Source organism: Staurois parvus, unplaced genomic scaffold (genome assembly GCF_062004578.1).
Source record: "Staurois parvus isolate SC_StPar_1 unplaced genomic scaffold, SC_StPar_1.0 ptg000162l, whole genome shotgun sequence".
Classification (NCBI taxonomy): domain Eukaryota; kingdom Metazoa; phylum Chordata; class Amphibia; order Anura; family Ranidae; genus Staurois; species Staurois parvus.
The window spans coordinates 4,341,810-4,369,167 of record NW_028317958.1 but is presented as its reverse complement, the minus strand read 5'-3'; the positions used below and the strand labels follow the sequence as shown (position 1 = coordinate 4,369,167).

Genomic DNA, 27,358 nt, shown 5'->3' with positions numbered 1-27,358 from the left:
TGCTATTGTTATCTTATTAGGTATTAATGTGTATAATTGATCTGGTTCTTGGGCAGGCGGCTTCTACACCCCAGAGGATCTCCACTGTCTCCTTGGCTTGTAGTGTAATGTAAACAGAGTTGAAATTGAAGCTATAATTTTACATGTTTATTCCATTAAAGGTCAGGGGAACAATTAAAAAAGGATTCAACGTGTTTCAGGGGTCTAAGTGCCCCCTTCATCAGGGCTTCACTTGCAATAAAGTGAACACACCAAAGGTGAACGGAACCTACAATGGTATTTTTCCCATTGTGAATAAAAAGCACAGGCCTAAACAGCAGCCCTGATGAAGGGGGCACTTAGATTCCCGAAACACGTTGGATTCTTTTTGAATTGTACCCCTGACCTTTAATGAAGTTGTATCTGGACCTCTTAGAAGTGGTGTGGTTCTTCTATTTCAAATCATTTCTCCTAGGTGACTCGCTTTATTATTTTGTCACCTATTCAACAAAATAATGTAAATTTGCTGCAATTGTAAATAAACACATTTATTTCTGAGTACAGAATTCATGAACATGTATGCAAATTACCATAAATAATAAAAATCGCTTTTTACCGAGGTCAGTGGTTCACATTCAGGGTTACTTCTTGTAAAATATATGGTCCAACAGGTATAAAATGTGATCTCTACAAACCAATAATTCAAGCATGACTTACTATAATGAAAATTGGAAGAGAATGAATGGAATGACATCTCCGCCCAAAACAGTGGATGGACTGTGGTAGGTTGTTATCATCTGCAGGCTTCTTAAAGCCCAACTCTGGGCAACTTGAAAACTCTCTTTTGCAGGGGGGCTGCACCTACACTGCAAAGGGTTAACTGCTCATTTAAAGCGGTTGTAAATCCTTACATATACCCAGTACAGTGAGTGGCCTAAGGTGAGATTAAACAAATCCTACATACGTTGTACCTGTTTATCTGCTGTTTCCCCTTCTCTACATCTGTTTAATTTCCAGAATTGTTAACATTTGTGTGAGCTATCAGAAAAAAGGGGTGGAGAGCTGAAATTACAAAAATGGCAGAGGGAAGAGACACAAAACTGAGGCTGTCAATCACAGGCTGTGTGCTGGCGCTCCCTGTTAATTTTTTTTTCTATTGGTGTCAGGAAAACTTGTCAGAAGTTATTTATGCTGATAGTAGAAGAACAGGACAGCAGACAGAAATTAAACTTAGTGCTCTGGATTGAGACAAGTAAACACTATAGAGGCTGTGTTCATGTTTTATATCTGCGGTTTATAACCAGTAAACTTGGGGGCATGAAAAAGTAGGTTTCTCTCCTGATCCTCCATTCCTCAACATTGCTAGATTGGCCCCCCGCAGCATCTTCTATCCCTTGCTCCAGCAGTCTGATGTCATAAAAGACCCATGACACCAAGGGACAGTCCATCGCCGAAGCATGGGGGGAGCGCTGTCTGCAAGGGGAGAAGAGGATCAGATAAGTAAAATTGCTTTTACTCTCCCCTAGAATAAAGCGGGAAGTTAATCTTTTCGGTGCAGAGAATCCCCACTGCAAGGGAGATTGTTAAAATTTCCCACAATTGGGCTTTAAAGTAGACCTAAACCCTTCTATTGTTTTCAGCCAAGGAAGCTGCCATCTTAGCCTCTCTTTGATCTTCAATTGCCGTGATGCTGCACATGGGATCGGTTATGATATCAGCCATTTGATGGTTGGACAGGTATGTTGAGAGGTATGCTGGCCATACACGGTTAGAAAATTGTTTAAAAAAACGGTTGGATTTTTAATGATCTGTCAAATGTGCATGCGATAATGCCATCATTGTATCAAAATATTTCCCACAATTATCGACATATTATCAATCATTAACAACATAAATGGTACATTTTTTGTTGATCGGTAGAAATGATGTTAAGATTTTCTGACCTCTGTGAACCCTTCCACTCGCCAACTGTATTTAAAAGAAAGATCTTTCTTTTCATTGCTTGTACGTTCCAACGTTACATTTTAACAAACGCATCTGCTGTATATTTTTTCAAACTGTTTTCCATTCCACTAATAATATCTAGAAAATTTTAACTAAAAAAATCCAACATGAGGGTTCCTTTTTTTGCCATAAAGCTTTGAATTTCAATTGAAATTAGCTCACTAGCGTTTTGAAAGTCAAATGATCCAGTGTATCGAACGCTTTTTTAACCACTTGGTAACCGTGCTATAGCTGAATGACAGCTACAGCATGGTTATTCAGTTGTGGGAGGGCGTCATATGACAACCTCCCAGAATGCACCCTCCCGTGCGCCCCCAGTGGCGCGCACCCGGCAATCTCCTTGATCACATCACCCAGACACAGCTGATCACATCATGAGGTAAAAGGCCAATCACAGCATTTTTTTACCACGTGATCAGCTGTGTCCAATGAGTAATGAGTAAATACAGTTGCCAGTTATCAGCAGCACTTTCCTCACGCTGGCCACTGAAATAACGTTCAAGTGCTAAATGCGCATTTAGATGCATTACACGTGCCAAGCGTTTTTATGTCAAGCTCTTGCATGCACTGGCAGTGGGGTTTTTCCTGCCTTTAAATGCCCCTGCAAGCCTATGTGTGCAAGGAAGCATAGGCTAACACACAGGAGTATTTAGAGGAAGGGATAAAAAAAAAAAAAAAGGTAGATGCCCCTAAGAGCAGCTGAAAAAAACCAAACATTCAAGTGTGCATGAAGCCTTGCACCCCGGTCACACCGATTGCAGACAATACGGTATGGCTTGCCATGTGATTTGCAACCCGCATGGCATGGCAAATCACATGGCAAGTCGCACCCGGTGTGACTGAGCTGTTAATCAACTAAATGTATCAAAACAAAAAGGTGTCCAAAGTATTAGGCTCCATGCACACTAGCATTCTTTTTCTGCTCCTAGAAGCGAAATAGATTCATCCTATGTGTCCATTCACACTACTTTAGGCTTTTAGCGTTTTTGGAGCTTCAGTGTCTAGGAGCAGAAAACAATTGTTTTTGTAGAGTTTTTTGGAGCGTTTTTCCAGCAGAAAAAAAACATTAAACGCTCCTAAAACTTTACTAAAAGCCTTTTTCTAGCTTTTTTTTTCTACATGTACTGTAAAAACGCTAATAAAACGCTAATGCTCCTAAACACTCCTATACGCTACTAAAAACGCTATTACCAGCGGTTTTTCATCCAGCATTTTTTCCAGCTTTTTTTAGCTTAAAAAGTGCTAGTGTGCATGGAGTTATTACCTTTAACAAGCAGCCACAGTCTGAGAAGAAAAGCCTGCTTCCTGCCAGCATGCTGCAGAGCAGGACACTTGCTCTCTGTGTGGAAGCAGTGATCTCTGCAGAAATCCGACATACCCCCTGTTGAGTCAGCACATGTTTTGTAAGAAAAAAATCTGTTTTGATGTACCTGGAATGTAGCTAATTAAAACTGAAAGTTCAGTTGGGTTTTAAAACTGATTTGTTACTCTGGGTTACTGTTCATTGCAAAATGTAATCTCTCTTTGTAGAGCCTTGTTGAATAAACTCAGTTCAGTATGTGTCAGATTTCATTTTGCTTCCCCCTCTACCAGGGGCGGACTGACAACTCATGGGGCCCCCGGGCAATAGGGGATCATAGGGCCCCTGTGTCCTTGCCCAAACTCAAAAAAGCCTATGAAAAAGGTACCAGGGGCATCCCATGGGGCCCCCTACTGACCCCGGGCCCTCGGGCAGTGCCCGAGTTTCCAAATGGTCAGTCCGCCCGTGCCCTCTACTTAAAGCGGAGTTCCACTCACCCTGTCAAAAAATAAAAGTCAGCAGCTACAAAAACTGTAGCTGCTGACTTTAAAAAAACAGCCACTTACCTGTCCCTCGGTCCCCTGGTGTGTCCCCCGCAGCCCATTTCACTGGCCGTCCTGTATTCCAGGAGGCCGGCATCTTTAATGTGGGCACTCGGCTGTGTCAGCTTGCGGCTTCATAGCCGGGTACCCACTGTGCATGTGTGAGTAGCGCTACACTTCATGAATGGTCCTGTAGTCTTCTGGGACCTGTCACGTGTCCCAAAAGACTACAAGGAGGGAGGGAGGACACCTTCCGCTTCCAATCGCCTAGGCGATCAGACCCGGAAGTGGGAGCGGGTACCTGTCATATTCGGGTACCCGCTCCCGCCCCTCAAAGGTGCCAATCCTTAATGGGGAGCGGGGAAGCAGTCCATAAAGCGGAACTTCCCCTTTTGGGTGGAGCTCCGCTTTAACGTGGTGTCATTTTCTCTGGCCACACCCATTCTATGACATCACACTTTGGGGGGGTGGCTTACATTACAGTACAAACCAGACTGCCAGCTGCAGCCCTATGAATCACAAAGGCACATCAAGCCTATAAAAAAGATTTTCTAAAGTTCTTCTAACACGTGTGGCCTGATCCATTGGCTTCATTTAGTGTCTCTGCTTTGAATTTCGTGGTTGGGGTTTCACTGCCGTTTTTTGGCTTTTCTTCAGTGGCCACTTGATTGTAGTCAGCGTTTGTCTGTCCAACACTTTCCTTAATTTCCAACTCTTTATTCTGTTCATTTTTTTCCGCCTTGGCCTCCTTCCTGAGCAATCGATAGTTGTAGAAGTTGCCGACCAACAGAAAGACACCAGCAAATACCATGATGGCTCCGCACTCTAAAAACATATACTTATAATCTCCTAGGACATCCACAATGGCACCTGCAAGGGAAGAAAATCGATATTTAGAATAATTATATTTTAAGGATTTTAAGGATTTACCTTCCTTTAAACCTCCTATTTTTAGCTCTCTGCTCATTAGTAGTCATTGGGGTCTATAAAAAAATGCTGTGCGTATATCGCAAGCATTCGCACAGCTGTCAATAATCGCTGTAATGTTTGTAATATGTTTAATTCCTATGATCGGCAGCTCCATCTAGTGGACATGATTCAGTTTTTCCTGAAGTATCTCAATGGGGAAAATACTGCCTTATGACCACTAGAAGGAGCTGACAATCATAGGAAGAAAACATTACACAAATTATGGTGATTATTTGTGCCTGCACATTTGTATAAACAGATTCCATAGAGCCACTAACATTATAGGATGGGTAAAAACTATACAGGAGCCCTAGCACAAAGGGGAAATCAGGGTTTTCTACCCACTATTGTTCTCCATTTTGCTGATGTACTATGAAATAGATATCAATTCACAATTAATAGTGTGCATCGATAACTCGTAATTTGTTACAAGGTGGTGATGCAAGTAGGGTTCTTTCAACACTTGTTTATATAGTCCATAAAACAGCAGTACAAAGTAAACTCCTGGCTTGATAAAGAACTGTTAGGACTCAAAACAGCGTCACACCAAAGGGTTTTGGCTTTCAGCTTCATGCTGCTGTATGGACTAAATGAAAAAGTCAATTGTGTAAATTGTGTAAGTGTGAATCACCTTCCTAAGACAAGATTTATAGGTTTCTTACAATCACCATTAAAGGAAAGTATGATCGTTTTAGAACCGCATTGCTGTTATATGTAGATTTGTGGTCTGTGCCTTCACCCCAAATTTTTTGTACTAACAGAAAAAGTACAGGAAATGCCATGTTCCGGTGAACAACCACTATTATGAGAGTCAAGAAATTCATGAATGGGATGTATAGGGTTCAAGAGAAGGCTGCTCTACAAGTGGGCAAAGATAAATAGATTAAAAAAAAATCAGTGGGACAAGATTGGCATCACCAAACCTGGATTTCACTAATGTGAAATGCTGGCAGGTTAATTGGATCCTGTCTAAATTGGCCCTAGTATGTGTATGTATGAATGTAAGTTAGGGACCTTAGATTGTACGCCCCTTGAGGGTTAGGGACTGATGTGAATGTACAATATATATGGAAATTGACGCCGCTAAATAAGTACCTGAAATAAATAAATAATGTTGAGCTCTGTGTACCATTACTCATCTGGTTATATAGTTTGCATATGGGTACTTTGATGGGTAGGTGATGGGCCCTTATCCCTTATTATAATAAAAATCAAACATATTATGTGAGCAGTATGGGAGGATATCATTATGGGACATGCCCGTGGAATACTAGCTTGTGCTGGCATCAGTGATGTTCTCCCCTTTGCCTTGATTCACATCACAAGAGGAACCAGTGATCTGACGTTTGTGGCACATGCATATAAAAGTTGATGAAGCTCTTCAAGCAAAACGTGTTGAGTCTCGACTTGGTCTATACTCGTGTTTATATGAAAAAGTTGAATTAAAAAAAGAATATTGTATAACTAATGACAGACTGGACAACCCAGAGAGACAAGTCATCTGAGACTTCTATTATATGCTATGGGTCTTTTTTTTTAATCATGTGTTGGTGTACACTATTTTATCATGATATTTTAACCATATTTGTTATAAATATACATTTTATTGAATACCTTGTGTTGTTAGCTTTAATTTGGCACCATTAAAGTCCCATTTTTTTCTATATTTGATTATTTTGGTTATATACAGTATTATTATATATATCATCATCATTACGTTATTTCTGTGCACATTTTGTAAATTACCTCCAATTGGTGGTCCTAGTAGAAGAGGAACACACTCTACCATTGTGACCAATCCAACAGCACTTGTAAATCGCTTGGCTCCAACTAGATCCATAAGGGTTTCAAAGAGCAGGGCACATACCATGCCAAAGCCTAAGCCAAAGAACACACAGTATGTGACAAGGCCCATGTAGGAAGTAGCCAGTGGGCACAGAAGATGGCATACACCATTAAATATTACAGAAAAACTGAAGAAGTACTGGATTCTCGGCCTTATCCATTTTGAGTTGGCTATAATTCCAGTTAATGGCCTGGCAAACATATCAACAATGGCGAGTATAGACAAGAGAAAAGCAGCTGAATATTCGTCAATACCACAATGTTTTCCATAGGGAGCAAGAAACACAATGGGGGCATAAAAGGCAATGAACATCAGGACGTTTCCGATGAGGTAGATCAAGAAACCTCGATGCTTAAAGAGTGTCAAGTCCAGATTTCTGTTAAACCGGGTTAGACAACTTTCTTTCTCCTTTTTTGAATCTGCTGTTTTTCCTGGTTCAGTGAGACCTATGTTAACTTTTTCTGGGTCTTTCTCCTTTTTGTTTTTAGTAGCCATTGGTCCAATGGGACGGTAGAGTGCACCTGCCACACAGCAGTTCAGAAGAAGGGCTCCCAAGATGAAGAAACTGCCCCTCCATCCATACTTGTCAAAAAGAAACTGATTCAGTGGAGCAAGGGTCGATAGCACAACAGGACTTCCAGCCATTGCCAAGCCGTTGGCCATTGGTCGTCTTTTCAGAAAGTACTTCCCCACAACGATGACGGAGGGTTGAAGGTTCATAGAGAAGCCAAACCCTACACAGAAGGAAAAATTACACAAGAAATAATGTCATTACAAAATGTAAATTGAAAAAAAAAGCATTGCAAGTCATCCTAGAGTATGGCGGCCACCCTGAGAAGGCCCTACCACCTTGCCTGCTTCATAGGACACACGGAGATATGGTAATATCATGATGTTGAGCAGGTACATAATTTGCAAGGTAGTTCACATCTGTCAATTTTTTTTTTTCACCATGACACAGTTACCCTTTAGTAAACAAATATAACACGTTTGTTATTTACAGAGGAGTCCCTACAAGCAAAGTTCAAGTTGACCTTCTCTGGTTTTAAACAAACAATAATATGTTGTACATATGGTGCAGCGCTAAAGATAAATAAACAATACAAAATAATACAGTAATAATAATAAAACTATAAAAAGATCCTAAGGGATCTAAAATAAAGTGCAAAGAATTAAAGTGCAACTTAGTGAATATAACAAAAAGGGTCACAAAATCAGACCCTGTATACAGTGAAAAAACCACAACCCAATCCCAAATTGGGATGATACATACCAAATTGTGTCAACAAGGTGGATTCCAAAAATGGGATAATCGTAAAGTGACAAGTGCTAAATCACAATATATATATATATGGTGTATACACAATACACACAGTGACAATAAAAAATGCAAAAACAATAAATATAATATATCCTGAAGAAGTCACGTGGGATATGTGACGCAATGTGTCGATACTCTACGTGGTGATGTCATTACGCTGGCAGCCATCTTGGTACACCTAAGGATACATGTGAATACACCCATGGTATGAGGTGGAATGCCAAATCAATACTGCAACAATGTGAGTATATTTATTCCATTTATCTAACAGTCTTCACCTCTGGATTATATACTATCACCACAGACAGGATCCTGCAAGATTTATGATATATATCTTGTGATCTGGACATTATAATTTACTGTGATCATTAATTACATTACACACTGCGCCTTCTATAACGGTTTTGCATATTACTCATAATACTTCAGTTGCCATTTGCACTATATTTCCTAGAGCTGCACCTTTTTATCGTTTGAATCTTTTTGAAAGGTCTGTTGGTTCCTTTTGGTGTTCTAGTGGCTTTTTACATTTCATGTGATTACGTTATCTACAGGTAGAGCTTGCTATACAATCTATACATATTAAAAAAATACCTCTATGTGTAAGCTTTACTAGAAGAATGTAGTATCAGCCAAGCACTCATATTGGGGCATTGTGCAATCATGTGCTACTTGTGCAGTTAACCCGAGGGGGAGTCATTTGTTCCACCTGGTGAGCAATCAATTGCTACTATTAGAGTCTAATCATTAGCTGTATTAATAGCAGAAACTACTAAAAATCCCCTTCATAGCTTTAGCCTTAAATAATGCCAATTTCATATACCCAACAACCTGGAGTTGTGTACAAATGTGAATTATGGAATAAATGGTATTTCAAGGACTATATTTTATAGAACTTTTGACATTTGCAAAAAAGTGAACACTTTTATCATTTAACACATTTTTGGAGGCACACTGGATTTATGAAATGTAACATGTTATGCAAATTTAGGTTGAATGCCAACCACTAGGTTGAATGCCAACTACCCGTTTAGGTAATAATCAATTAGAGCTCCCTATTATCCCATCATTAATTTTGCTCTGACACAAATCTAATTTATTATCATCTCATTTTACTAGCATTAATTAGTATGTGATCGCATCCTACTCAGCTCTTCTCTTGCTGACTTGCCATTAAAATGATTTGAAGTCACAAACAAAATTCTTTTTCGCAAATTTAACTCCTTTTCTCACTTAAAGCTGAACTCTAGGCAGATATAAAGGAGACAAAATAATGAAGCTCTGTATTCATTAATAGCATAATTACATTTATTTGTTTTAATGCAATAAGTATGAGTACCTGAATTAGACTACTCCGCCTAATCAGCCTCTTGGAGTCACTGTACAGCAGCGCTCAGACTGGGAGTTGAAAAAAACCTGCGATTTTGATGTGCCTCAAATTTGATGTGACTTTTGGTTGTGCTTTGGATGCAGTTTGCATATTTTATGGGGTCAAATTGCACCAAATTAACACAGGACCCTTTCACAGACTGTATTGCAGCTGTTCTGCATTGATGTGAATGGGTACCATTGGAAGCAGAATTATTTCCTATGTCATGCGATTCAGTGTGACCCTAGTTGCATCTGAAATCGCATTGGTGTGAACCAGGCCTTACTGTGCTAAAACGCAGCTGCTGGTCTGTGGTAGACTGGAACCGATGATGGCGCATTGCACAGTTTACTTTTTTTTGTTTTTTAATGAACTTTGTTAAAATGTAACAATGTGACATTTTATTGAGTTCTATTGGCTGCAGCGCAGTGCAAAGTGATGATTGTGACACACTGCAAAAAAATACTGCATGTTCTACTTTTTTTTCAGTGCACACCACTACAACCCGGGGGTGTGCACAAATACGAGTGCTTCACATGCCCTTGTAAATAAGGCCTGATACAACTGCAAGCACTTATTTTACACGGGATCTTCTGCTAGAACCGGACATTTTTTTTTTTTGGTCTAGCCTGCCCAGTCCTTCTATTCTATCCTAGGCCTCTATTTGGCTCCAGAAGCCTACTGGGATATCCACATCAAAGATCCCAGGAAGCATTTGCTTACACACAGAGGACAGAAAAGAATGGACCTGGTAATGTCCCATCAAGAGCCAGTTTCAAGACCCCGGATGAGACTTGGCTCCCATTGACATCATAGAAGAAGATGGTGGTGTGGGTCCCAATCAGGGGCGTATTTGCCACAAGGCAAACAAGGCACTTGCCTAGGGTGGCATTTTTCAGGGGGGGGGCAGCACACCCCTCCAGAAGAAGGGATGAAAGAAGGAACACGCGCACCATGGGAACCAGCTGGGATCTGAGAGAGGCTTTGGGCTGCTTGATGGTGTATGTAGATACTGACTCGTGTTCCCGGGGATGTCCGAAGCTGAGAAGATGAGCATCTCTCTAGCGCCGCGGGGCAGTAGTAGAAGGCTCTCCCGGTTGGGGGGCAGGGTTGTTGTTGGTCAATGTCAGGCTTTCTCCGCAGAAGGGGGAAGGGGGGGTTGTGTTGGTCAGTGTCTGTTGGGGGCAGACAATTTTTGTGTTGCTTAGGGCAGCACAAAACCTAAATACACCATTGGTCCCAATGAGTGACAGATCACAGCAGGGCAACGCTGGATACCCGGAGCCTGTGAGTATGTTATGTGTGCTGAATGTGTGAGTATGTTATGTGTGCTGAATGTGTGAGTATGTTATGTGTGCTGAGTGTGTTGTGTGTGAGTATGTTATGTGTGCTGAATGTGTGAGTATGTTATGTGTGCTGAGTGTGTGAGTATGTTATGTGTGCTGAGTGTGTTGTGTGTGAGTATGTTATCTGTGCTGAGTGTGTGAGTATGTTATGTGTGCTGAGTGTGTGAGTATGTTATGTGTGCTGAGTGTGTGAGTATGTTATGTGTGCTGAGTGTGTGAGTATGTTATTTGTGCTGAGTGTGTGAGTATGTTATGTGTGCTGAGTGTGTGAGTATGTTATGTATGCTGAGTGTGTGAGTATGTTATTTGAGCACAAACCATTTGGTAAGGTAAGAAGGAAATAAAAGTTAAAGTGATTGTAAACCTCAGGCATGAAATATGAACAAAGCATATCCCTCTATTGTGTGTGTCTGCTGCTTCATTCCTCTGCTATCTGCATGAGTCACTTCTAACAAGTTTTCCTGACACCAAGAGAAAAAAGGTGACAGGGGAGGGATCTCCAGCACACAGCCTGTGATTGATAGCTCCAGCTCTGCTCCTGGGTACTGTGTGAAGGGAAGCCAGTCCCTTTCCCTTTTCACCAATCAGATCTCAGAGCTCTCCTCCCTCAGCTCTTCAGTGTGTAATTTCAGCTCCCCACCCCCTGTTTTCTAAGATCTCAGAAACGATCAGGGGCGGACTGACAACTCATGGGGCCCCCGGGCAATAGGGGATCATGGGGCCCCTGTGTCCTTGTCCAAACTCAAAAAAGCCTATCAAAAAGGTACCATGAGCATCTCCTGGGGCCCCCTACTGACCCCGGGCCCTCGGGCAGTGCCCGAGTTTCCAAACGGTCAGTCCGCCCCTGGACACGATTTATAAATACTGCACTTTGAACAGATGTAAAGAAGAGAATACCGCAGATAAACAGGTACAACTTATGTAGGAGGATTTGTTTCATCTCTGTGTATCAACTGAGGTCAGTCACTTCACTTAGTATATGTAAGGGTTTACAACCACTTTAATCCTGGGGTCAGATGAGATTCCCCTTTATCGGGAACACAGACAGCAATAAAAACCTGACAGTGGTTCTAATCCTTCACAATGCTATCCAAATCTGCAAAAAAACATTTTGCCTTTAGTTCTACACAAATAGCAGTTGCATAGACAAAATAACCCCGACCATTAATGGCCAACATTTATTACATAAGCAACATCATTACCCTAATGAACATATAGATCTCAGAAATGCGCGGTACAATACCAGATCCGTCACTTGTTAATGTGAAAATCTGACTAACGTCAATACAGTTTCCTGCATGCGACTCCTTTCATAAAATGTACGTCATAAATCTGCCCATCGATTGTCCTGTCAGCGCTTCAGTGACAAATCCATAGGTTACAGCAGATTACATAGAGTAACCGAGGAAATAATGGCTCATTACCTGCAAGGACTCCGACGAAGATGTAAAGCTGTAAAATGCTGGTACTGAATGTGGCCAGGATCATGCCTACTCCGCTAAGGAGACCCCCTGCGATGACCACAGGGCGACTGCCATACTTGTTTACCAAGATGCTGCTGATGGGACCTGGATCAATGAGAGAAGAATGGAATACATAGATTGCTTTGCCAAGTCTGAAAACGCTGCTAACATGAAAACAATAAATGTGATTAATAGCATATCACTAAAGCAAATGGAAATAAAACACAAACAACCATCATAAAACCCTAATGCAAGGGAGGCTCTGATGGGAACCCTGATGTAAGGGGGCTCTGATGGGAACACTGATGTAAGGGAGGCTCTGATGGGAACCCTGATGTAAGGGGGCTCTGATGGGAACCCTGATGTAAGGGGGCTCTGATGGGAACCCTGATGTAAGGGAGCTCTGATGGGAACCCTGATGTAAGGGAGCCTCTGATGGGAACCCTGATGTAAGGAGGCTCTGATGGGAACACTGATGTAAGGGAGCCTCTGATGGGAACCCTGATGTAAGGAGGCTCTGATGGGAACACTGATGTAAGGGGGCTCTGATGGGAACACTGATGTAAGGGAGCCTCTGATGGGAACCCTGATGTAAGGAGGCTCTGATGGGAACACTGATGTAAGGGGGCTCTGATGGGAACCCTGATGTAAGGAGGCTCTGATGGGAACACTGATGTAAGGGGGCTCTGATGGGAACACTGATGTAAGGGGGCTCTGATGGGAACCCTGATGTAAGGGAGGCTCTGATTGAAACCCTGATGGAAGGGGGCTCTGATAGGAACCCTGATGTAAAGGAGGCTCTGATGGGAACCCTGATGTAAGGGGGCTCTGATGCGAACCCTGATGTAAGGGGGCTCTGATGGGAACCCTAATGTAAGGGAGCTCTGATGGGAACCCTGATGTAAGGGGGCTCTGATGGGAACACTGATGTAAGGGGGCTCTGATGGGAACCCTGATGTAAGGGAGCTCTGATGAGAACCCTGATGTAAGGGGGCTCTGATGGGAACCCTGATGTAAGGGAGCTCTGATGGGAACCCTGATGTAAGGGAGGCTCTGATGGGAACCCTGATGTAAGGGAGCTCTGATGGGAAACCTGATGTAAGGGGGCTCTGATGGGAACCCTGATGTAAGGGAGCTCTGATGGGAACCCTGATGTAAGGGGGCTCTGATGGGAACACTGATGTAAGGGGGCTCTGATGGGAACCCTGATGTAAGGGAGCTCTGATGGGAACCCTAATGTAAGGGAGCTCTGATGGGAACCCTGATGTAAGGGAGGCTCAGAAGGGGGCCCTGATGTAAGGGAGGATCTGAAGGGGAACCTGATGTAAGGGAGGGTCTGAAGGGGACCCTGATGTAAGGGAGCTCTGATGGGAACCCTGATGTAAGGGGGGCTCTGATGAGAACCCTGATGTAAGGGAGCTCTGATGGGAACCCTGATGTAAGGGAGGCTCAGAAGGGGGCCCTGATGTAAGGGAGGCTCTGAAGGGGACCCTGATGTAAGGGAGGCTCTGAAGGGGACCCTGATGTAAGGGAGGCTCTGAAGGGGACCCTGATGTAAGGAGGGCTCTGATACTTGTTTACCAAGATGCTGCTGATGGGACCTGGATCAATGAGAGAAGAATGGAATACATAGATTGCTTTTATTAGACTTTGCCAAGTCTGAAAACGCTGCTAACATGAAAACAATAAATGTGATTAATAGTATATCACTAAAGCATATGGAAATAAAACACAAACAACCATCATAAAACGGGTGATGAAGTGCGATATTGGCTCCAATTTATTCTGCTGTATATACTGTACTGTAAAAAAACGTGTGTGTTCATGATTCTATAGCTTTTTACTTTCACCAGTTATGCTATAGTGCAGGGGTCTCCAACTATGGCCAAGGGGCTATCCAGCCCACAGCTATAGTCAGGTTCTTCCTTCCCTTTGCACAGTCTTTCCTCAAGACAGTCAGTTTCTAGGACAGCCAGCATTCTGGCAACTTATAACATGCTTGCCCCAGTTCTAGGGTAGACCACTGATAGGGAATATGAAGTAAGGGGGCTTTGATGGGGATCAGAAAGTAAGTGGGGCTCTAATGGGCATCCTGGTGTAAGGCTGCTCTGTGATAATCCTTATGTAAGGGAGGCTTCGAAGAGGACCCTGATGTAAGAAGGGCTCTGAGGAGAGCCCTGATGTAAGGGGGCTCTAATGGGAACCCTAATGTAAGGGGGGCTCTGAAGAGGAACCTAATGTAAGGGAGGAACTGAAGGGGAACATGATGTAAGAAGGGCTCTGATGAGAACCCTGATGTAAGGGAGCTCTGATGGGGAACCTAATGTAAGGGAGGCTCTGATGGGAACCCTGATGTAAGGGAAGTTCTGAAGGGGACCCTGATGTAAGGGAGGCTCTGATGGGAACATTAATGTAAGAAAGGCTCTGATGGGAACCCTAATGTAAGTGCTCGAATGGTCAGTCCACCCCTGTAAGGGGTTAATCCTCTGCATTGTGTAAAAAGGATGTTTGATCCTGTCTTCAATAATTCTTTTCCACACTCCCGAATCCATCTGCTGATAGAACAGAACCTTGGGAGCAAGCTGCATATGCTCAGTTTGGTGTGTATTGCTAGAGAGTTTTTTTTTTCTTGGGAGAGTGCATGTGATCAGCACAGGGCCAATCAGCACTGTCCAGACAGAAGGTCAGGGGTCCTGCAGGGTCAGTAGGGGGCCCCATGAAATGCCCCTGGTACCTTTTATAGGCTTTGAGTGTGGGTAAGGACACAGGGGCGCCATGATCCCCTATTGCCCGGGGCCCCATGAGTTGTCAGCAGCCCCTGACCCCTTATGTTCCACAGTAAGTACAACAAGCATGCTTTACTGCATATACAGACTGATTTTACTGTTGTGGGTTTAGTAATACTTTAATTACTTACTTCCCTCTTCTCGGTAACAAGGGGGAAGAATCGTCCTGATCACACATCTTCCAACAAGCTGGAAAATATTACCCCATAGACTGCTTCCAACCCCAAGCATCATCATCATTAACACAGTCTATGATAGCTTTGTGTAGCCCGATCCTCACTGGAGTATCAGTTCATGCCATTGAATTTGTGAAGGAGGTACTGAGCAGTTTGAAACTAACCTTATTAATAAAACTTAAAAAAAAGTCAGATTATGAATGACTGAGACAGTCAGAAATATTTGCAGGGTGAATGCAGGAGAAATCAATTCAGTTCTTAGGTTTTTCAGATTGTTCTTACTTGCTTCGCTGATAGCAGCCGAGCATCATTACCCCCAGAATAAATGACTTCTCTGTTCCCTGTTCAGCAATTTGTACCAGAGCTGCCCAAATACACCGACATAGAGAGAAAAATGCCCGGTCGGCATCTCCAATAAATAAAGCACAATTTAAAAATATATAGCGAGGGGATTTCCATACCAAGGTGAAACCGTTCTAAGTAATGAGGAAATAACATTTCTCAAGAAAAGGATAAAAAATTCAGGGGACAATTTGTGTGGTGTTATACTGGTATTGTATGTCGTTTGGTTTATGGACTGCACTGCGCCTGAAAACAACTGCGGGAAACCATTACGCTTAAACAATGCAATCACACATTCTCCAGAACCAAAAAATGAAGGTGCTGAGCGCAGTAAAGTCCCAATTAGTTGTGTATAATGTACAAATAAAACTTCAAGGATTACTAGGAGAAACACAAGGTACAGCACGCTCCATTCCGATCGGTGTGTCATATAGCACAGGAAGAACAGAAACAGAATTATCATAGATCAGCCACAGATAATTCCTAAAAAGATGTACAGAGCTATATTGACAGACAGTAAATTCTGGAATAGGAGGCATACTGAAAGATATAAAACAAACAAAAAAAGATAGATTATATGTAGTGCTACCACATAGGGGACAATAGTTAGGATGGGTCCTCTGTTCTTTGCCTCAACCTGTTTAAGAACTTCTGCCTCCCTTACACTCCGGGCTGAGTGTCAAAGCAGGGGCGGACTGACAACTCATGGGGCCCCCGGGCAATAGGGGATCATGGGGCCCCTGTGTCCTTGCCCAAACTCAAAAAAGCCTATGAAAAAGGTACCAGGGGAATCTCATGGGGCCCCCTACTGACCCCAGGCCCTCGGGCAGTGCCCGAGTTTTCAAATGGTCAGTCCGCCCCTGGTACAAAGCATGCAATATCACAGAAAATCACTGAAAGCAATACTTAGTGCCCAGTGGTAGTAATATATCAGAGGAAACAGACAGTGAACCAGTTGATAAAGGCAAACTTGGTATATTATCACCTGATATGGTGGGTAAAGAAGTAAGCAAAGAAATGGGTGAACAATGGTAATAACGCAGTTTGGCATACAGGGTGGTTAGTAATAAGGACTAGGCATAAGATGATACTTGGCGTCAAGATCAGCATAGACAGTAGCAAGGCCACCTAAAGTGCAGCAGTGAGCAGTAATAAAGCTTGATTTGCCGAACACAGGAACTATACTACCAAAGTGCATTAACAACGACATGCTAGGCCTAGTCTGACTGGATGAGCACTGTCCATAGAAATTAAGGAAATGGGAGAAGGGAACAAAGGGGACTTGCAGGATGGTTTTACAGGAGGGGGCAGTCCTTTATGTTGTTTTCCTGCCAGCTGACGTTGGGGCCCTTTAAGAAGCGTTGATGCACTTAACAACAGTTATAGTAAACCAGCATGCAGTACAGGTGTGGTAATGATGCAGTAAAGGTGCAATATATATGTGATACAGGTGCACTTTTCCTGTGGTATACTTAATATCCTGCCTCCAGTTCCTGCTAGCAGTGTGGACAATGAGCAATGGGCCCTTTCACCAGTCCTTGTGGTTTGGCTATGGATTCTCACCGTAGGGGCCCCCCTCAGCCTCACCACAAAATGCCTCCAGAGATTCAGCAGTGGGAAGTAGAGGGTGAGAGTATGCTCTGGTCTCCATGCAGCAACGTTGCAAATGTGATCACTGTGGTCTGTGCTGCTCTGCTTCGGGTGTCTCTGCTGGTATGGCCTATCAGATCTGGTTAGTATACACCAGATGTGCTCTTAGGGCTGCCCTTGGCACCAAGAGGGAGAACCTAATGGAACAGTCTCAGAAAAGCAGCTCCACTCCTCCTTCTCCCTGCCCCAGTGTCTCTTGGGAATTACAGTGCACAGGATCTATAAGCGCCATTATCTAGCTACCGCCTTGAACTACAATGCCCATGATCCTCATCGCTCTGCATAGAGCTTTATGGGCTGCCTTGGATATTGCCCCCCCCCTACTGGCTGGAGGGGATAGTGCAGCATAACAGTAGATGGTGAAAAGAACAAAAAGCAATGTCACCTTCTCCACATTTCTGTAGTCTGGCACCTGGCTATATACACACACAGATAGAAAGAAATTTTGATAGAAGATATATAGATGGGTAGATAGATATATAATAAGATAAAAGATAGATAGATATACAGACACTGTTAACTCCTTCCTGTGAAGATGGGAAGTTCTGGGAAGCAGCACTGAGAGAGCTTGAGCAAGCAGCATTAGATGCCGTAAGTGCTGGGATAAGAATGTTAAATAGTTTACCAAGGAATGTTTATTTTATTGTCATCAATGTGTTAAGCTAAAATTCACTGAGGATTTAATTCTACTTTCATGCAAGGCTGGATTTCCTTACATCTCTGGAATACAGTGTATTTAGCTATTTGTAAACCACTGGCTTCAAATCCACAGACAACAACGTCTCCTGACCAGGGGCGGACTGACAACTCATGGGGCCCCCGGGCAATAGGGGATAATGGGGCCCCTGTGTCCTCACCCACACTTAAACCACACCCAAAAAAAGCTTATGAAAGGTACCAGCGGCATCTCATGGGACCCCCTACAGTGCCCGAGTTCCCAAAAGGTCAGTCCGCCCCTGCTCCTGACTGGTGTTATACAATGTCATGAATTGATGAATTCTTGAATACAGATAATAGGGTTTCTATCTGTCACTGTGTCTGTCTCTGGCCAGAATCACAGCATATTACATTATCAAAGTCAAGGCAGCTTCTCTATCATGTGAGTCAGATGAGCCATTCATCAGTCTGGTCGGGTCACACACTTAGTAAACAATTACTAAGAGCACACCAGAAAAAAAAGCCACATTATTGATCCCAGCAGGTGTCATTCTATTTCTATATTTCATTTGCTTCTATCTCTCACATGCAATATTGGATTATAAAATCCCTTACAATGTGATTCAATTTTTTATATTTGCTGGTATTAGCAATCAGACATGTGAAATTCGCAATATACATCGTAACCTTGTAGTTAAGCGGTAGGCGACAAGTAAAATCAATCAATAAAGTTCTAATTCAGTCCACTGCGAGGGAATTTAAAAAAAAAAGTAGCTTAATTTTCTATTTAACTAAATTTATAATAGTTACTGCAGCCAGATTCAGCAAACCTTTTACAGTCTGAGCCCATCCCCACACAAGTCAATGGCTGCACGTGGCCTTAACCACTTCAATGCCGGGCACTTTTATCCCCGCGCTGCCCAGGCCAGTTTTCAGGTTTCAGCGCTCTCACACTTTGAATGACAATTGCGCGGTCATGCAACACATACTCCAACTAAAATTTTATTCACACAACTAGAGCTTTTTTTGGTGGTATTTAATCACCGCTGGGGTTTTTATTTTTTGCTAAATTAACAAAAAAAGACTGAAAATTTTGTAAAAAGAAACTCCATGTTTTTCTTTGTTTCTGTTATAAATGTTTGCAAATAAATAATTGTCTTCATAAATCAGGGCCAAGATGTATTCTGCTACATTTCTTTGGTGAAAATAATCCAAATCAGTATTTATTATTTAGTCTGTAGGAGAGTTATAGAGTTGACAAACTATGGGATATATCTGAAAATTGATCAATCCTGAAGTACTGACAGCCAATCTAATTTCTTGAGACCAGAAAATGTCAGAACGGTACAGATATCCCCCAAATGACCCCTTTTTGCAGAGTAGACAGTCCAACGTATTTCATAAGAGGCATGGCGAGTTTTTTTAAATTGTAATTTTTTTGTCATAATATTTCGGAAAATTAAGAAATGAAAAAAATTATTTTCACAAATTTTTTTTTACATACTATCACCAGTGCAGTTCAGCATAAAACTGGTGTTGCGGTGATCAGGGGCACTGACTGGTGACAGTACGAAAAAAAATGTTTTTCAATTTTTCTTTATTTTATTATTTATTTCATTTTTTCTCTTTTTTAAAGATTTTTTTTCATATTGCCCCATGACCAAAGTAGTATAATGTTGCCATAGTAACATTGTACTACTTTGGGGAAGTGATCAGTATTTTTTTTTCCTATAAGCAAGCATTTAACTAAATGAAATTCAAGTTATTTTTGTTGTGATTAGCTGTGATTGGCCACGGCAAATCACATGACACAGATGGGCTGTGATTGGCCCAGCCTGTGCATGTGTTCGCTGTGACCATTCACAGCTAGACAGTTGTATACAATGGATGGCATGAAAGGAAGCCATCCATTGTATACAACTGTCATGTGACTTGCTGTCATTGGTCACAGCAGGTCACATGGTACTGGCATTGGGGCCGGTACACAGATCTGTCATCAGCCGTGTCCAAGGAACACGGCCGGTGACAGATCTTGCCACAGTGCGGCCCTGCAGGCACGCGCAAAGCACGATCCGGGAAGGACGTCATATGACGCCCTCCCGGAGGGACGGCTGGGCAGCAAGTGGTCAAATGACGACCGGACAGCAAGTGGGTAAAGTGGTTGTAAACCTCAGACATGAAATATGAGCACTAGAGTACTAAGTGTAATTTTTGCCTGCTGCTTCGTTCTACTATTAGCATGAATCACTGACAAGGTTTCCTAAAACCAAAAGAAAAAAAGTGATAGGGGAGGGAGCTCCAGCTGATTGATAGAATTAACTCTGTTGCTGTATGCTTTGTGGAGGGGGGTATGTCCCTTCCCTCCAATCAGCTCTCATAGCTCTCCTCTCTGAACTCTGCTGAGTGTAATCTCATCTCCCCCTTTTTTTCTGACAGCTCAGACAAGCTTTATAAATTCTGCACTTTAAACTGCTGTAGAGAAGAGAATACAACAGATAAACAGGTACAACTTATGTAGGAGCATTTCTTTCATCTCTGTGTATCATCTGAGGCCAGTCACTTCACTGGGTATATGTAAGGGTTTACAACCATTTTAAGTTTTTAAATGCCGATGGCTTCTGCATTTACATGAGCACCCAAGGGTGGTGTTTTTTCCTCTAAAGCACCATTTTTGCATTTGGGGATGTATACCATATGTGCCAGGGGCGGACTGACAACTCATGGGGTGCCCGGGCAATAGGGGATCATGGGGCCCCTATGTCCTTGTCCACACTCAAAGCACACCTAAAAAAGCCTATAAAAGGTACCAGGGGCATTTCATGGGGCCCTCTACTCACCCCGGGTCCTCGGGCAGTGCCCGAGTGCTCGAATGGTCAGTCCGCCCCTGATATGTGCATGCACGGGTAAATGCAGATGTGGAAGCCACCGACGCACACAAGCGTGAGGCAAGATACAGCCATTCACTTGTATAAATGTCTGTACGTGGCAGGCACTGGAAATTTTACACTAGAAGACTTTAGCATGTAAGGCTCCATGTACACTGCAGCTGATAGACTCACGTTTAGGAGCTTTTCTGTGTTTTTTCAGCAGCCTCTGAACTCTCCCTGATGTTTTCCTATGTGTCCATGTACACATCGTCGTTTACAGTCGTTTACAGGCAGTTGAGTTTACAGTCGTTGTTTTGAATGCACCAAACTTGTGTTCAGGAGTAGATTTTATCAGCATTTCAACCGCCAAACGCTTGTAAACGCGGCTAACCGTGTTTATAAGCATTTGGAATTTTTTGTTAACCCTATCATTTTCAGATGCTGTCCAGAGCCTTTTTTCATCACGAAAAATGCACGCAAAGCATTTTCCTGGTACTCAAATGGACCCGGTACGCCATACTTTGAAGTTTCTCATGAAAGAAAATATGTTAGACGCTGCTGCAATAAATTCTGCACAGAAATGAGCCGGAACACATCCAAACACCACAAAAAAAAAAGACAGCTAATCTCAACAAATACTGCTCTCTCTGCTTCTGTTCTATTTCTCTCAAAAGGTCTGAAATAGTTAATTTTTTACTGTTTTTCAGTGCATTCTGGGCATTTTGGAGTATCTCCTGAGGTTATCTTTAAAAAATGCTTCTAAACACAAACACTCCTAAATGCAGTATGCAAACGCAGCTAAACAGACTTTTTTTAACCTAAGTTTTCCAGCAGTCAGTTTCCATCATTCAGAAGTGCCCGTATAAAAGGAGCCTAAATGTCCATGGCATAAGGTGTTAAAGTGAACCTGTTCCTCTGCCCTATATGGGTGAAGAACAGTCTGGCTTTCAATCACCAGGGTGGCACAGTGGCTTAGTGGTTAGCATGTCTGCCTTGCAGTAAATGGGTTCAATTCCTAACCGTGGTGCCTCCTGCCTGGAGTTTGCCTTTTTTCCCCTTTGCTTGCGTGGGTTTCCTCCAGGTGCTCCAGTTTCCTCCCACACTCCAAAGACATGCTAGTAGGTCAATTGGCTCCTGTCTAAATTGGCCCTAATATGTGTATGTATGAATGTAAGTTAGGGACCTTAGATTGTACGCCCCTTGAGGGTTAGGGACTGATGTGAATGTTCAATATATATGTGTGAAGCGCTGCGTAAATTGACGGCGCTATATAAGTACTTGAAATAAATAAAGCTGGCCATAGATGGATCAAAATTGAGTCAGTACTCAAATTTTGATCCATATGTTGGTGCCCATGCAGGACAAAATTCGATGCTAGGTCAGCTTCTGTCGAATGTTGGAAATATTTTTCTCGATCAGCAGCTGTAGCCAATCAGCTGTGGCCACTGAATAGTATAGAGTCCTGCTGTCAGAATACAATATCCCAGCAGAGAGGACGCCTCCATTCACCTCGCTATTGTGGATGGGGGAATCCAGTTTATTATTCTTTCCTTCAGCACACAGGCAGTGAACTTTAGTCCTCTCTGTGATGTTCCAGAGACTAGGGTCAAGCATGACTAATCTTACAGATAACATTCACTAAACACCCAAAAACATGCCTGTAATGAGCCTGTATTTACCTTTCATCAGCTGCAAAGTTGGGAGTTTCACAAGTAATAGAAGTAAAACTTTTACAGAAGTCAAACTTACTTTCAAAGCCAAATGTCATGGAAGGTCAATTGAGCTATCATGTTATTGCCTTGACTTGGTTCAAGGTTCAGAAATGGACACAGCTTGGTTTTATATCTAATATTGTGTTCCAGCTGTTCTAGGAGAAACATACAAAAATTATTTTCCTTCTATGGCTACTTTTACACGGGGAGGACTCTGTTTGACTCCAGTTTGCTCAACAAGGGGATCTGTCCGCTAATCCACTGCTGATCAGAGGAGATCCTCTACTGTATAGCCGGTCAGATGCAAACGGATTGTCTGTCCTCTGACCCGGAAGGTGAACGGATCTCCTTCTATTTGTTTTTAGTGGATTGGATTACAGCTAGGCGGGTGTAAATGGACACAAGTTTACATCCACCGTTCTAAAGAAGAGAATGGAGGGTCCAGTCGGATCCGCCTAAAAAACAGGCAGGCGGACCCATCCGGACTGATCGTGTGAAAGGGGTATAAATGTTATTTGGTCAGTTTACAATTATTTAAGTTTCAGAGTATTTTTAGTTTATATTCAATGAACCTTTCGTGCCATGTTTCATATTACACTTACTGTATATTTAGGGCAGCACAGTGGCTAAATGGTTAGCACATCTGCCTGGCAGTTGTCAGGAATGGACTTGCCAGTGGTGGTGGGACTCACCTGTCTTGTGGACTGCAGTACCAGGGCTGGCCAGCGGGTGCTCTCAGCAACCAGAGGCTTACTCCTGCAATGAGCCATCACCTGAAGCTGATTACAACAGGTGTATTTAAGGAATGGCCAGGCCTGTGATCAGGGCCTTGGTGTATGTTTCCCATGGGCCCCTGTACCTGCATCCTGTCTGCTTTCTGCCTGATCCAGATTCTGCTTCGATCCCTGACTCTGCATGAACTCCACCTATCCTGACCTCGGCTATTCCTGACTATTCTTCTGCCTGCTCCTTGTGCCCTGCCTGCCCATTTGCTACTGACCCGGCCTGCCCGACTACGCTTAGTATTGTTTCTATTGTTATCTGTTGGAGGTTTGGGTTGGTTTGTTTGCACTGTGTTGTTGTTTAGTCTTGCACTGCGTCTATGTTTTGTTTAGTCTTAATAAATTGTCTTATTCACACTATACCTGAAGTCTGCGTTTCCCTGTGTCAGTCCACACAGTTCTGGTCATACCCGGATCCCTAACAGCAGTACTAGGGTTGTTGGTTTAAATCCCAACCACAGCATCAGCTGCCTGGAGTTTGCATGTTCTTTCTGTACTTGTGTGGGTTTCCTCCAGGTACTCCAGTTTCCTCCCACATTCCAAAGACATGCTGGTAGGGTAATTGGATCCTATCTATATTGGCCCTAGTATGTGTATGAATGCAAGTTAGGGACCTTAGATTGTACACCCCTTGAGGGTTAGGGACTGATGTGAATGTACAATATATATGTAAATTGACAGCGCTATATAAGTACCTGAAGTAAATAAACATTCCCCTATCCTAAAACAACCTCTGCACTTCAACCTGCAGTATTTTGTATATTTTTTAATTTGGTGCAGGTCTGTGTGGCTTCACTCTCTGGTCATCCCCTGTACTATGTCTGCAGACTCTGGTCATCTCCTGTACTATGTCTGCAGTCTCTGGTCATCTCCTGTACTGTGTCCGCAGTCTCTGGTCATCTCCTGTACTGTGTCTGCAGTCTCTGGTCATCCCCTGTACTGTGTCCGCAGTCTCTGGTCATCTCCTGTACTATGTCCGCAGTCTCTGGTCACCCCCTGTACTATGTCCGCAGTCTCTGGTCATCTCCTGTACTATGTCCGCAGTCTCTGCTCATCTCCTGTACTGTGTCCGCAGTCTCTGCTCATCTCCTGTACTGTGTCCGCAGTCTCTGCTCATCTCCTGTACTATGTCCGCAGTCTCTGGTCACCTCCTGTACTATGTCCGCAGAATCTGCTCATCCCCTGCACTGTGTCCGCAGTCTCTGGCCATCTCCTGCACTATGTCCGCAGACTCTGGCCATCCCCTGTGCTATGTTCGCAGTCTCAGGTCATGTCCTGTACTGTGTCCGCAGTCTCTGATCATCTCCTGTACTGTGTCCGCAGTCTCTGGTCATCTCCTGTACTGCGTCCGCAGTCTCTGGTCATCTCCTGTACTGCGTCCGCAGTCTCTGGTCATCTCCTGTACTGCGTCCGCAGACTCTGGTCATCTCCTGTACTGCGTCCGCAGACTCTGGTCATCTCCTGTACTGCGTCCGCAGTCTCTGGTCATCTCCTGTACTGCGTCCGCAGACTCTGGTCATCTCCTGTACTGCGTCCGCAGACTCTGGTCATCTCCTGTACTGCGTCCGCAGACTCTGGTCATCTCCTGTACTGTGTCCGCAGACTCTGGTCATCTCCTGTACTGTGTCCGCAGTCTCTGGTCATCTCCTGTACTGCGTCCGCAGACTCTGGTCATCTCCTGTACTGTGTCCGCAGACTCTGGTCATCTCCTGTACTGTGTCCGCAGACTCTGGTCATCTCCTGTACTGTGTCCGCAGTCTCTGGTCATCTCCTGTACTGTGTCCGCAGTCTCTGGTCATCTCCTGTACTGTGTCCGCAGTCTCTGGTCATCTCCTGTACTGTGTCCGCAGTCTCTGGTCATCTCCTGTACTATGTCCGCAGTCTCTGGTCATCTCCTGTAGCACATCCACAGTCTCTGGTCATTTCCTGTACTATGTCTCCAGTCCATTGGCATATATTGTACATTCACATCGGTCCCTAACCTTCAAGGGGTGTACAATCTAAGGTCCCTAACTTACATTATACATGCACATACTAGGGCCAATTTTAGACAGGATCCAATTAACCTACTAGCATGTCTTTGGAGTGTGGGAGGAAACAGGAGTACCCAGAGGAAACCCATGCAGGCACAGGGAGAACATGAAAACTCCAGGCAGCTAGTGCTGTGGTTGGGATTTGAACCAACGACCCTAGTACTGCCAAGTGGAAGTGATAACCATTTAGCCACCGTGCTGCCCATTGCTCAAATATATTGGAAACAGCCATACTGAACTCCCAATACATACAGTATTTTCCTGATCCACTAGCTGTTCTGTTGATCGTCAGTTGCTATCAGGTCGCTAGTTGCTAAATGAAATAGCTGAATCCATTGTGTATGAATGCCAGGTACAGGTTAATATTCAATAACAGCTTCATTTAGTTGTTGATCTTCTATGAGGCAGGGTCAGACACCTTGCTAATCAACAGCCCGCAGTTGTTTTCTCTGTCTGGCCTTTGGTGCCCAATCAAACCCGATGAAATAAGTTTATATAACAGTGCAAAGGTCAGACCATTCATTCCATGCACAATTGGCAGGCAGAGTGGTTGTAATGATCAGATTAATTCCTTGGGAGTATTAACCTTTTACCTTTCACAAACCGTAGGATGATCCCACTAAGTATCATATTAATAGGCTGCAGAGTTTTGTTCTCACATGCTGAAGAACGTATGCATTAGAATTAAATGTAATAGTACTTATCTTGTTTACTGAGGTGTATAATTATATTGAATTCATAGATAGCAACAATCACCAATCCCGAGCTAAGTGGACTAGTCACTCCATATAGGGGATCCTTCCAGGTAATAATAAGGACATGCTATTTAGACATAGAATGTCTTTTTAATCACTGAACCTATCCTTCGTCTTTCTTTAGTTTGGCCACCATGACTTTACCAGATAATTATTCATAAGAAAAACATGTCACGTATCATTGGCCAAGCTCATTACAGATTTCACACTTTATAAATCCTTTTTAATTTCTGCCTTGATGGAATTGGCCCTCCTATTAAAACTGAATTATGCTGCACGGGCTGTTAAATGTGTTACAAGATCAAGGAGAAGTACAGGTAGTACAAAATTTAAAGTAAAACACTGAAATTATGTAGGAAAAGGATAATCTAGTTGGCCACAGAATCATGTGTGTATAGCTAAGCTGCCTCTTGGGACAGATGCAAGTTGTATATTGAATTTACACTCTTCTGTTCTGTTCTGTTTTAACCACTTGCCTGCGGGGCAGTTTTACCCCCTTCCTGCCCTGGACAAATTTTCAGCTTTCAGTGCTATCACGCTTTGAATGAAAATTGCGTAGTAATGCAACATTGTACCCATATGAAATTTTTATAATTTTTTTTCACACGCAGGTGGTATTTAACCAGCACAATTTTTGCACTATAAACAAAAAAAAAATAAAAGAGCAAAAAAAGTTTTTCTGTTTCTATTATAAAATTTTGCAAGCAGGTCATTTTTCTCCGTCACTGATGTGCATTGATGAGGCTGCACCGATAGGCAGCACTGATGAGGTGGCACTGGTGGGCATTGATGAGGAGGCACTGATGACGCTACACTGATATGCAGCACTGATGGACACCGATAGGCAGCACTGATGGGCTCTGATAGGCAGCACTGATGAGGTGGCACTGGTGGGCATTGATGAGGAGGCACTGATGACGCTACACTGATATGCAGCAATGATGGACACCGATAGGCAGCACTGATGGGCTCTGATAGGCAGCACTGATGAGGTGGCACTGGTGGGCATTGATGAGGAGGCACTGATGATGCTACACTGATATTCAGCAATGATGGACACTGATAGGCGGCACTGATGGGCGACACTGACTGGCAGCGCTGAATGGCGGAACTGACGGGCGGCACTGATTATCAGTGCCCTGATGATCAGTGCCGATCTGTTCTGTGACATTTGCCGGTTATCAGCAGTACTTTCCTCACGCTGTGACAGTGTGAGGAAAGTGCTGCCGATAATCGGCAACTGTATTAACTCATTGGACACAGTTGATCATGTGGTAAAATGCCGCTGTGATTGGCCTTTTACCTCATCATGTGATCAGCTGTGTCCATAGGACACAGCGATCATGGAGAGTGCCAGATGTGTGCTGCTGGGGGTGCGCGGGAGGGCGCAATCTGGGAGGACGTCATATGACGCCTTTCCAGAACTGGACAACCATGCTGTAGCCATCATTTGGCTATA

General features: G+C 43.3%; 1 protein-coding gene across 1 annotated transcript in view; it reads right to left on the bottom strand.

Annotated features, from left to right (window-relative positions):
* Positions 1 to 511: 511 nt before the first annotated feature.
* LOC149463035 (monocarboxylate transporter 2-like) overlaps positions 512 to 27,358 on the bottom strand; it is a 69,690-nt gene continuing 42,843 nt past the window's right edge. Inside the window, exons 3-5 of the mRNA XM_089676015.1 lie at positions 12,101 to 12,244; positions 6,541 to 7,374; positions 512 to 4,695 (exon numbers count right to left, since the gene is read on the bottom strand). Of these exons, the coding sequence (XP_089532141.1) occupies positions 4,388 to 4,695; positions 6,541 to 7,374; positions 12,101 to 12,244 (1,286 nt within the window). The 3' untranslated portion in view covers positions 512 to 4,387. The remainder of the gene's footprint in view (positions 4,696 to 6,540; positions 7,375 to 12,100; positions 12,245 to 27,358) is intronic.